Source organism: Hakea prostrata, chromosome 4 (assembly GCF_041222555.1).
Source record: "Hakea prostrata isolate BN-2017 chromosome 4, UWA_Hpros_2, whole genome shotgun sequence".
Taxonomy (NCBI): Eukaryota; Viridiplantae; Streptophyta; class Magnoliopsida; order Proteales; family Proteaceae; genus Hakea; species Hakea prostrata.
In genome coordinates, this window is record NC_142603.1 from 20,185,006 (window position 1) to 20,197,776 (window position 12,771).

A 12,771-nucleotide genomic window follows, 5' to 3' on the forward strand; every position below is an offset into this window, starting at 1 on the left:
TCCTGCACTTAGGTTTGATATTTAACTGCGATGACTGGTCTGTAGAGACAGGAAAACTGAGCTCCATTCCACCATGAACATCCAGGCGAGAGTCAGGGTCACGGGTACCTGAACCAATGTTGTTCTCTGCCAGGCTGTATAACATACACTAGCACCTCGATCTTCCTTCCTTTTCTTATGTCTCTTTCCTACCTTTATGAAATGACATATCCTCCTGTTATGATAGCCTTTGAAGCTTAAACGGTTAGCATTAATTTTGGAAATTAAATTTTAGAAATCTTGTTTTAACAGTTAGAATTTAAATGTGAAATCTTTCTTTGTATTTGTGTCAATTAAATATTTATTATTTAAATGTATTACACAATACCAAAGGTATGTAGCTTTACCATTCTATCTTTTGACTTGTCTCTCTTTCATGGTATCTCTGCCTTTTTTTCTAGAACAAATTAATACCCTTGTGCCCAATTGTCGCTGCAAATTCTCCTTTTCCTATTACTAATCTCTCCAATCTAGTTTCTGTAAAATTAGATGGATCAAACTATCTGCTATGGAAGGAGCAGTTGGAATCAATTTTCATTAGCTACGATCTTGTGAATTGCATTGACGGCACCATCATACAACTTCCAAAGAAAACAGGTGGGGTAATATTACCTCATCTCCTCTCTCCCTCTCTCTGCCTCTTTGGTGGTTTTTCTTTGATCTTTGATTTTTGTATTTTCCCCCTCCTATTCTGTTCCATCGCCTCCTCTCTCCCTCCCCCCCCCCCCCCCTCTCCCCTCCACCCCCACCCCCGTTCTGCTCCTTGCCTCCCTCTCTCCCTCCGCCTCTCTCCCATGATCAGTTTAGAGAAAAAAATCTCAGTTTCTTATTCTCTCGCCTGTTTCTCTTCTTTCCCCAATTAGTCTCCCATGACCGGTTTAGAGGGGGGAAAAATCTCTCTTAGTTTTTCATTATATCCTCTCTGTTTTCTTTTTGCCCAAATCGGTGGAAGCCGGAAGGTTCAGTTTATTAGAGAAAGAAGAAAAAAAAATTCAAGTTGATGCGAGATTCGGTAGTGCATTCCGCAGGTCAGAAGGTTTTACGCCGAAGTTGGAAGTATCTCCTGTGGATCTGGAAGCTTTGCTACTACGCGAGTTTCGTGTTGTTGGTCGCCGTATGTGTGTCTTTGTCGTGGCTTTTGTTTCCGCCCTTGTGGTGTGTTATCTATCCGCCCTTGTGGCGTGTTATCTCTCCCCCCTTGTGGCATGTATTTCCACCCTTAAGGTGTGTCTATGTCAGCCTTTGTGGCGTGTCGCCCATTCGGGCGTTTGCGATGGAGGATACGTATGTTGTATTCCTTGTGCTTAATTAGTGTTGTGATTGTTACAACTATTATTCTAAGGGCTTGGGCTCAACCCATTCCTTAGTTAGGGTGACCTTGTCTATTGCATGTATGACATTTGGTCAATTTCCGAACCTTGTGTTTTCATGCATTTATCTTTTGTATTTCTTTCTTTCCTTTGATGTGTTGTATTTACTTTCAAGTTCATGAATGAAGTTTTTCTGCTTCTTCCAAAAAAAAAAAACACATGAGCAATGACTTTGTCCTGGCTATAGTAATACTATTTCTACTATACTTGATTCCACCTCCCACATAGCTCTCCTATGTACCAATTCTTTGTCCTGGCTATAGTAATACTATTTCTACTATACTTGATTCCACCTCCCACATAGCTCTCCTTAGTACCGATTCAAATCAGCAACCTAATAATCGTCCCCAATATTATTACAACCAAACGAATTCCCAACCAATAACCCAAGACCAAATAACCGTGGACCCTTTAATGTCCCTCCAAAACACTATTCATCATCTAATCGATCTCCCAATCACTATATTCAATCCCTCAAATACCAAATATGTGCTCAAATTGGCCATCCAACTAGAAAGTGCTATTTTCGTATTCACAAAGCCAAAATAGGGCTTCGTTACCCCCCTCATATACCATATGTACACTTACACACCAACACAATCTCAACAAATAATACTAAGTGGATTCAGAACAGTGGTCCTACCCTTCATATGCAACAATTAACTACTTATAAAGGAGATAAACAAGTTTCAGTTAGTAATGATATGAAACTCTCTATAATTCAAATTGGATTAGTACTTTTGAAAACTTTATCAAACTTTTTACACTTAAATGATGTTCTTGTTATCCTATAATTTTTTTTAAAAAAAAAGAAAGTTTCAAATTTTCAAATTACTACTGATAATAATTGTTTTATTGAATTTCTCCCCTGGGGTTTTTGCATAAAGAATTTGAAGTTAGGTACAATTCTATTGACGGGCCCGTCAGAGATAAAGTTTACACACTTTCGGCGATGTTGTGCCTCCCTTAGTTCTTACGGTTTCAAAGCGTCTTCTCAAATATGGCATTGGCGGCTTGGTCATCCATCTCCATCAATTTTAAATAAATTATGTAATAGTATTTTAATTGATTTATTTCCTAAATTAAATTGCTTCTGTGAGGCTTGTTAGATTAGAAAATATCATAAACTATTATTTTCTTCTTCTGTGAGTATTATTACTCATCCTTCAAAACTTGTTCATTGTAATCTATGGGGACCAATTTATCCGTTAGTGGGTATCATTCCCATATTATTTTTGTAGATGATTTTACTCTTCTCACATGACTTTCTCATTTGCACAATAAATCTGATCTGATCTATTTTTTCAAACATTTTAAGACTATGGTTGAAAATCTCTTCTCTTTTAGAATTAATTTTTTTTCAAATTGATGGTACCTTTGAATTAACAAAGGGAGCTTCCAAAAAATACTTAGATGATTGTAGCATTGTTTTTCGCATCTCATGCCCACACACCCCTGAAAATGGTGTTTTTGAAAGGAAACATCACTACATTATATAAACATGTTTATCTCTTATGTATTGAGTATATATGCCAAAGGAATACTAGATGCAGGCATTCATGACTGTTGTATTTTTAATAAACCAGATGCCAACACTGGTGTAACACGGTAAATCACATGAGATGCTATATGGTGAGGCCCCAAATTATTCTATCTTGAGAGTTTTTGGTTTTTTTGGTTCACTATGTCATCTCATTTTGAAACCGTATCGAAAAGGCAAATTGGACCCAAAGTCGATCCAAACATTTTATTTTTCTTCGTTATTGTCAAAATTACAAAGGGCATCGTTGCTTAAATAAAGAAACTAGCAAAAGGGCACCCTTTATAATCTTTGTCTATTCTAGGGCAAGAGCACCCCTCTTCACTTTGTTCATGGGCAAAAGCACCAAAAATCAATTCTAATCTACCTAAACTAGAAGTGAACAAATACAAGAGAAGTATGTTATTTAACAAGAGGTGTGACACTTTACCTCTTGTGTGAGTGTGATGCATTGAGAATTGTATGCCTAAATGATATGATTTGTACCACCAATGACTTTTCAGTAAAAAACCTTCAATCACCTCAAGCTTTGCTCCAATGAGCTTGCTTAAACACCTTGGTATGTTCTTCAAGGGTGGAGTAAGGGTGAGAGCCAAAACAATTGATTTATTGTAATTTGATATCTTGAGAGTACTTGGAGAGTAGTTGATCAATTAGCAAGGTTCAAAGCTCTCAAATGGGGTTAGTTGGGCTTATATAGATGGCATTCAATTGCTTGGCCCAACCTCCCAACTGATCAGTCCAGATGAGCTCCGTCTAAAAAATAGTTGTTGGGCTTAAGTTAGAACCAGATGGACTTCCGTTTGCAACACAGAATGCACAATAATATGCATTTAGAGACTTGATTGGGTTTTTAGGGATTTCTCGCTAACCCTAAGCCTCATGCACTCTCCTAACATGTTCTAGGTTAGTCTAATGATAGGATATGTTGAGTGCAATTACATATGAGTGAACATGAAGTGACTTAAGTCCTAATTTCCTAAGTCTTCTTGCTTGAGCTTGAGTTGATGATCATTGATGTTATTGAGTCTTCTTGTGCTCCATTCTTCACACTTATCTTGACTTAGACTTCATGTCCATCTTGGCTTAGTCTTGACCTTGACTTGAGCTTAAACATTTAGCAATCGACATTGAGTTGAATTTGGTCCACTTGCTCTCATATTGAACTAGACAAGCACAATTCAATATAGCCATTAGTAATTCATGTTTGTTATCATCAAAACTAATGAAGGTTGATGTGGCAATGCTAACATAGCATTTCCCAACAAGTTGCTTACACTCCTAGCATGAATGTTGTAGGTTGCCAATGGATCTATAGAATCAAAACAAAAAGTGATGGGTCGATTAAGAAATATAAGGCAAGATAGTTACTAAGGGCTTCAATTAGCAAGCAGCTAGGGATATATTTTCATGAAACCTTCAATTAGGATTGTCCTTTCAATTTTCATCTCTAGATCATGGCTAATTCTTCAACTGGATTTTAAGAATGACATTTTGAATGGGTCACTAACTAAAGATGTTTGCATGGAACAACCTCAAGGTTTTGTTTTGTCAACCAAACCCACCCATGTTTGTCATCTACAAAAGGCATTGTAGGGTTTGAAACAAGCTCCAAAGAGCATGGTTTCAATGTTTCAAAACTTATCTTCTTCAACAACAATTTAACCAAAGTATTGCAAATACATCTATGTTTATCTATAGTAGCAATACTATATGATTGTTTTATCATTATATGTGGATGATATCATATTGACAGGTTCCAACGAAGATCAAATTCAAATAGTGATCAAGAAGCTAAGTATGGAGTTTTCTATGACCAATCTTGGGAACTTACATTACTTTTGGGGATTAAAGCAAAACGGGACTCCGGTGGCATTATCCTCACAGAAAACAAATATGTATTGGATCTCCTATCCTCAATTGGTATGGATGGATCCAAGCTTTGCACCACACCATTAGCTTCTAGAACTAGGCTCTCCACTAAAGATGATACCCATTTGGTGAATCCCGCAGAGTATAGACAGCTTGTGGGTGCCCTACAATATCTAATTATTACTCGGCTAGACATATTTTTTGCAGTTAATCATATTTGTCAATTTAGGCAAAGTCCCACTGATGCACATTTGCAGGCAGGAAAACATATATTACAACATGTTAAGCATACATTGGGTGTTGGTGTTCACCTAGAACCCACCAATATCACCCAGTTAACTGTCTATACAAATTCAGATTGGGTTTGGTGTCCTGATACATGTAGATTGACATTATGGTTCTGTACATTCTAAACACCAACTTGACCTTCTAGTACTCCAAAAAGCAACCAACTAATTCTCGATCATGCACAAAGGCAGAATATAAGGCATTGGGAGTATCCATTTCAGAACTATTGTGGCTCGCCTACCTCTTAAGAGATTTACAAATAACATATTCCAAACTATTAGTGTTACATTGTGACAGGCAATCTACTACTCAAATGGCTGCCAATCCCATTCTTCATGCAGAAACAAAGCACTTGGAGGTTGACCATCACTTTGTACGTGATTTTGTCCCTTTAACAAGACTCTCAAGGTTTATTATATACAATCCAAAAGTCAAATTGCTAATATCTTCACACAGGGATTACAGTCATTAGCTTTTCAAGAGCATCGATCCAAACTGCTATAGCTACCCGCCCATTAGTACTTTGACGGGGGATGATAGAACCAAAACGTTAAGATAACTATTGGAGTTTGAACCATTAGTATTCATTTTAGAAATCTTATTTTAACTGTTAGAATTTAAATGTGGAATCTTTCTTTGTATTCAAACTTGTACCCGTTAAATATTTTATTATATAAATGTATCCTACAATACCAAAGGTGTAGTAGCTTCACCATTCTATATTTTGAATTGTCACTATTTCATAGATGTTACTTATTTGGTCAACAAGAAATTCAATCTCTTTTTGGAGTTCAAAAAAAAAAAAAGATTTTGTCTTTGGATCCTGTTTGGCTTGTCCACGTCCTCCTTGCCCTTTCCCTTCCTCTGCAACTCCTACACTACACCTCTTCTGATCTACTTGTTTTCATCACTATGAAATGAATTCTTACATCCTTGAATCTACGGCAGAAATCACAAGAGTCTCTTGGAAGAGAAATCAGAAACGTTTCTGGAAGAGAAGTGGATAGATTTGGGGTGGTCTTAGGACTACATGATATAGATATCCAGCAAGTGCGCTCCCCATTCGCAACTTAACTTGTATCATTTGATAGAGAAATTTAACATGTGTTAGAATATATATCTAGAGATAATGAACAAATATTGAAATAAAGTTAGATCGATGCTAAAAAGATTTATCATGGTTTACACATCAACATGATGTGCTATACAGATTAGCGAAGCTGAATTACTTTCATCAATGCATAAAAGAAGATTACAAGGGGGAAGTTGAATCAAGCCTTCTGCTTCATACTAAATGAGTCTGGATCCTATACCCATTAGGGTAGAGGATTGTCTTCGTCTCATATTCCTTTACCATACATTTAAGAGATAGAATTGCCACTAAACACTAACAAGATAGACCAAAGGTGGATCACCTCTTAAACATGTAGTAGACGGGTGCAAGGAGAGCACAATATCTCATCTCTATTTAAACCATTGACCATCCCATCATCATGATTCATGAGTCCATGAATATCAAGGTATGGCAAAAGTGATGGCTAGGTGATGCCTTAGCATGCAACCACCTCAACAACTAGTGATGGCTTGGTAGCTCAAATGGTCCTTTGATTAATATGATCTCCTAGTAGTATGCAGGTTTAGATATTTTCTGAATGTGTAAAGCCCAGATGTAGGTAGGTTTAGATCCTGGCACAACTAGGTTTGGTGTTTGTAGGATTATATAAGCACGTTATGTGAAACATGATCAATTATTGGGGGTGGGTTCTGTACCTAGCTACCTCTCTATTAATTAGCTCTGTGGTTGTTGTTGAAATAGTGAACTGATATCAAGTGGTTTGGAAAATTGAGCGACAGAAGAATCATTTTCAGGTACCAATACTTGATCACCGGTCCCAAGGAGAAATCCATGAAGGCAATCATCGAAGCAGGTAACGTCGGTTGGGTTTTGGTCTTTCAAAACCTTGGCAAAAAAGTCTGCTAAGGTTTCCTTTCAAACCCAATTATGAGACCCCTTGAAGTGATGTGCATGTTTGTTTGCTGTTTGGCAGTACATGTAACATAGCATGCCATGCCATGCCATGCCATGTGGAATACATGTCAATTATCATTTGCCGAGGCTGTACCATGTTTGGTGTTTGGATACTTTCTTCAATGATATCTCTTCCACATGTATGTATGGCGTTTAGATACTCTCTTTAATGATATCTCTTCTACAAGTGAATTATCCTTTGTGAAAGATTGTACTATGTTTTGGTGCTTGGATAGAAAAATGGTTAATTGATTGGATTGAATTGAAACTGTTGGAGAGGCACTGCCTCCTAGTAAACACTAGTCCACAGCTGAGTTTGGTGCACTTGGGATAATATAACTAAATTGATAATGACTAAAATATCCTGAACTCTTAACATCCATAATCAATGATGAACCCAAAAGGGTCAAAAGAAAACCTTTGAATGTTGAAAGGTTACTTCCACCAAACCAGAACCCAGTGTGAAGACGTGACTCCAATGATGCCACCAATGATGCCATCTCCACTTGTTGCATGTAAACAGCATTCAAGATCGCAAGACAAGTTGTGGCAACTCAAATCTCTGATGTCCCTTCCCCGACACAACACAACCCAACCCAACCCATCACCATCGCCAGCCTGGTAGCTAACCCCTTGTCAGTTCTCACCATTCAATTTCCCTTTTGAAACACCTTCATTCAATTTCCCTTTTGAAACACCTTTACATTTCCAGAATACCAGTAATGAGAATCTCTGCACACAGCCCAAACCAGCCACCCATAATTCACCCACCCCACCCTCCTTCCAGGCAGTCACACATTTCAACAAATATTTTAACACGCAATGGAAAATTTTGATCCCGATTTAGTAAGATAATAACATCTTCATTGAAATGAGATAATCTCTCATACATAAAAGAGATGAAACGATAACAACTCCATAACCTGCTTCCATAATAGAGAAGCTTTGCTTATTCTACCAACGAAAACAGGGAAACCCAACACAACAGACGAACCCCAGATGGGCCACAACTACCAAGTAGCACAATGACACGAAACAGTAATATTTATTAAACGGACACGGAAACTGACACGGACACGGACACGGACACGGACACCACATTAAACCTGTCTGGCTGGCTGGCTGAACCAATCTAACCCACAGAGACACAAGTCCTCGCTGGCTTAAGTGCAGCAAAGTTCTTACGCTTCTTGTTCTTCTTCTGTTTCTTCTTTTTCTTCTCCTCCTTCACCATCATCTCAACAATTTCTTCATCATCTGCCAAGTCTTCCCAGCAATGCAGAGTAGATTTTGGGGAAGACGCCACGCACACCTCATCTCGTTCAGTGAAACAACGGTACATGACGAATCCACCACCTGGAAGCTCTTGTTTCACAGCGTTCTCGCACATGTAGCCTCCCACGCATTCATTCTGGCCCCACATGTTACGCTTGGGCACACCACCGTTAACAGTAATGGCTACTGAGAATTGAGCCGGGCGGAAGCATTCCAGCACGCGTTGGATTAACGGCTCGAACCCGACAGAAACCGGGTCGAACCCCATGATCTCATAGCTAGCGTAACTGAATCCATCTTCAGGTGTGACGTGGATGGTCGACACAGCAGAACCGTCGATCGCATTCATAGAGTAGCCGCATGGTTCGAATTCGAAGTCGCATATCTCGTGAGAAGGCATTATGTTGGCGATTCCGGCGAGTTCAGTCATTTTCTTGCCCGAGTCTCCTTCCGATTTGTAAAACACAGCGGCGCATTCACGATCCAACCCGGTCATGCACATTTCCATGGTAACCACAGCAGCCGATCGATTAGCATTAACTGGTGAGTTCTCAGAAGCCATATAGACGTGCCAGTTCTTATTCGGAATCTTAGGATCGCCGATGACGTAAGCCCTTCCGCCGGAGGCTAAATTACCGAAATGCCCATTAAGCACGGCAACTTCGTCAGCAAAGTTGCGATATGGGGATGGCTGGGCATCAGGGAAGATGAAGCTTCCACGAGAGTACCTCACAGAGGAAACAGTCAGCGAGATTGAACTCGCGAGTTTCAGAATCTCAGGAATCGCTGAGAGCAGCTGTGTTGTTCCGCAGGTCTTGAGAACAATCTTCTGAGGGTAAACGAAGCAGCTTGACTCGGACAGAACATATGAGTCGAACTCAGAGTTGCTCAGCTGAGACACAATGGTGCACCGAGCTGCATCAAGGATTGAGTCGAGCTGCGAACGAGTCAGGGCTCGGAGACCAAGACCTTGTGGGTCTGCAATGATTGGTGCTTCGAAGAAGCTGATTTCGAGGCGTTTCTCGAATCCCTCGAATCCGATTGGTGATGGATTTGCCAGAGTACCCATTGGAACGGAATTCAGATGGACTTCGGATGAAAACTGAATGGATCTTCGATTTGCAGGTGCAGATGAGAGAGAGAGGAATTGAGAGATGGTTTCGAGGTAGTTGACTAAGAACAGCTAGCCAGAGAGATTGTTTGTGCTTATTTTGAGAAAACAAAAGGGAAATACTAAATTATCCTACTCTAACGATGATTGCACCAGAGGGGTAGTCAGGATGGCTTCCTCACGCACTGCAATAGGAGAAAAGAAAAAGTTAATAACATGATTAACACAAACGAAAGAAAGAAAACAAGACAGAAAGCAGAGGATTGGTTTTTTGCTGTGTTTTCAGATCTTACGTTGGAGTAAGCAGCAGATCTGAACTTCTCAATTCCGCCGTTCGGTCGAACGTCTTCAATGCTGTAGCCGAGGGGAGCTTCGTACATTAAGGAACTACTGCTAGACTTCTTCTTACCACCCTTGGACTCCATTACAACATTCACGCTTTCTGCAACAAGGAACAAAGAAAAATTAGAAAAATTATTCAAGAAAAGATCCATGAGTTTCGGGAAACTATATCAATTTTAACAACCATTCCCCGGCGAAACAAAAAACCTAAAACCTAGAAATCAATGGAGAATGTCCATAACATCTTAGATTCCGGAGTTTCCGGAAACTAGATCAATTTTAACAAACCCCTGCCCCGGCGAAACAAAAAATCTAAACCTAAAAAACCAATGGAGAATGTCCAAGAACATATAGATTGCATTACAGAACAAAACTATAAAGCGGTAACTGACAAACGAAAAAAAAAACCAATTAGGGATTAAATCTTAACAGAAGAGGTCAATCTACACAAAGGAATCAAAAGAAACCTTTTGCCTCTTCTACGATAACAAAGAACCCTAAAATCCCAAATCAAAGACAGGAAATAAAAACATGTAGGCGATAAATAAATTATGCGAAAGAACAAGAAGAAAAATCTATACGAGTCACAAGAAATCGAATCTGAAAGAAAAATTATAATGGATTCAAGAAGAACTTACGTTACTAATCGATTGAAACTGCGAATGACGAAGACGATATTGAGAAAATCCGACTGAATCCTCCCTTATGAAGAAGAAAAAAATCAGGTTTCGACGATAAATCGAAGAAAGGATCTCAACAGAAGGGAGGGGAATTCAAGGAAGCAGCGAACAGGGATTTATATATAACCGATGGCAGCAACTGAGGAGGCTTTGTTATGTGAAGGTTGAATGAGCGGAAGAGAGAATTTATAGGGTTGAAGCGAAAAAGGGCTCAGAGATTTGAGGATCAAAAAGAACGCTCAGGATTACAACGGATCTCGAGAGTCGTGAAGACAGAGGACTTTACAAAAAAAGAAAAAAGAAAAAATAATAAAGGGAGAGATCCGGGTTAAAAGTGAGTCACTGAGTCGTCGAACCCACGGGGCGGCGTACGTATTTAGGGGTGTGCATGTGCGTGACGTGTCACCCGTGGGCGAGAGTTTGTGTTAATCTTTTCAATTACTTCTTTACCAAAAATAGGGTCTCTTAACTGTTTACCACTCTACCAATCGACGTCAAAAGTCACCCATCTTTTTCTGACGAAGCAATAGACCAAACTACCCCAGCTTTTTTCAAAAAGAGAAATGCGAGAGGGAGACGTTAGACGTGTGATGTTTGGTAAGGGTTATTTTCGTAAATTAGTTACAGCTAACTCTTTTTGTTTTGTTTGGGACTCCGTTTTGACCGCTCATTTCCTTTTCCTTTTCTTTTATTTTAATATTTTTCTCCGCATTAATTGCGTAATGAGTAACAGTAAAGTTCATACTTTCCAGGAAACTCATGGCTCCTGGTCCTCGTTCGTCGTGAGGTTTCGATGAATTATTTTTCTTAAAATTACGGACTACCCTTCTAAGTTGTGGTCGTACAGAAAGATTGACGAGGGCAAATTAGTCATTCGGAGTCTAGGTTTCTTGGAGAAAGGGCCAAAGAATATTCGAAAGATGAACGGCTGGGATGGAAACTTGGTATAGTGACAGCCGTCACGAGGTACAAGCCTTTCGAATATATTTCTTAGTTGGGGAGTGACCGAGCGGGGCACCCGGCACCGCCGCGGCCGAAAAAAAAACAGAGAGAGAGGGTGGGCGCGAAGAACAAAAAAAAACAAAAAACCCGCGCGGGAGGCCCCAGAAAAAAAACCAACACGGGGGGGACAAACACACCAAAAGAAAAGCCCGCCGGGCGCGCGGCCGGGAACCGCCGCGGGGGCGGGGGAAGAACCAAAACAAGCAACCAGCGGGAAACCGGCGGACGGGCCCGCGGCCGGGTCCGGGCGCGGGCGGGGGGTCTGTGTGTGCCCGGCGCGGCGAGCCATCTTCCATGGTTGTTAAGCTATACGAAACAACGCGGAAATCTGGAACTTGGAAGAAGTCGCAAGAAAAACTATTAAAGGAACGCATAGCATGGAAGCACGTGACAAATGTCCCACGCTGCCCCAGGGCCAGACTAGAGAGAGAGAGGGACCATAATTCGACGAGATCTGAACTTTCATCACCCATTTCCGTACCTACGTTAGGTGCTTGGTACCAATGATGTCTCACATCAAGCCTCGTGATCATCCACTACCCCTTTTAACCACGTGATGGAATTCAGATCCCAAATTACTGAATCCTGGTCAGTTTATCTGATTTTTCACCATACAACAGTTTTGTCATTGGAGGGTTAGTGGAATGGTTAAAAAATGTACTTCTCAGTAGAGAGGCCGTGACATATTGGAGTTTTACCTTTAAACTTGTTTATTATATTCAGATATAAACTAATTTAGATGAAGTGGAAAAATGTTTTGTATTTTTACTCATTTCTTGGGTTTAAAGGATAATACTACCTTCACCCTCCACCTATTGATGAGCAACTTTTATTTTAAATGTGTGGAAGAGCTGGTGGTGGTGGTCATGGGGGAGGGGGGATTGCTCTGTAAATGTATGCAAAGCCTCTATTGCATGCCTTGTCAGTAGGTCCACACTTTGCATACATGCAGCTCATGCTCATCTCTTTATCACACATAAATGCATGAATTGTCTCGTCCTCTAACATTTATAATTTCAAGCTTGTGAGGTACAAAGTGGAGACGCAAATAAGTTTGTTTTTAGCTACAAACGCTCTTAATGAGGATGGAAGGTCAAGAGTCAAAGAACGAGAATTCCTAGGTTTTTAAGTTGCTTGTGTTTTTTACTAGTAAATTAAAATTACTATCAAAGGGTTGCTCAATTGCTAATGACGGATACTTCTTATTGAAGAAGCTACGAGTT

General features: G+C 39.9%; 1 protein-coding gene across 1 annotated transcript; it reads right to left on the reverse strand.

The window, feature by feature from the left end:
• Nucleotides 1–7,980: 7,980 nt before the first annotated feature.
• Nucleotides 7,981–10,714, reverse strand: LOC149018396 (S-adenosylmethionine decarboxylase proenzyme-like). Its single transcript, XM_089152677.1, has 4 exons — nucleotides 10,505–10,714; nucleotides 9,818–9,966; nucleotides 9,694–9,709; nucleotides 7,981–9,475 (listed from the first exon to the last, which is right to left on the reverse strand). The coding sequence occupies exons 2-4, from the start codon at nucleotides 9,947–9,949 to the stop codon at nucleotides 8,271–8,273; spliced, it is 1,353 nt and encodes a 450-aa protein (XP_089008803.1). The 5' UTR covers nucleotides 9,950–9,966; nucleotides 10,505–10,714; the 3' UTR covers nucleotides 7,981–8,270.
• Between the last annotated feature and the right edge of the window lie 2,057 nt (nucleotides 10,715–12,771).

Coding starts and splice junctions, on each gene's coding strand:
- LOC149018396 (XM_089152677.1), bottom strand. CDS start 9,949: ATGGAGTCCAAGGGTGGTAAGAAGAAGTCTAGCAGTAGTTCCTTAATG.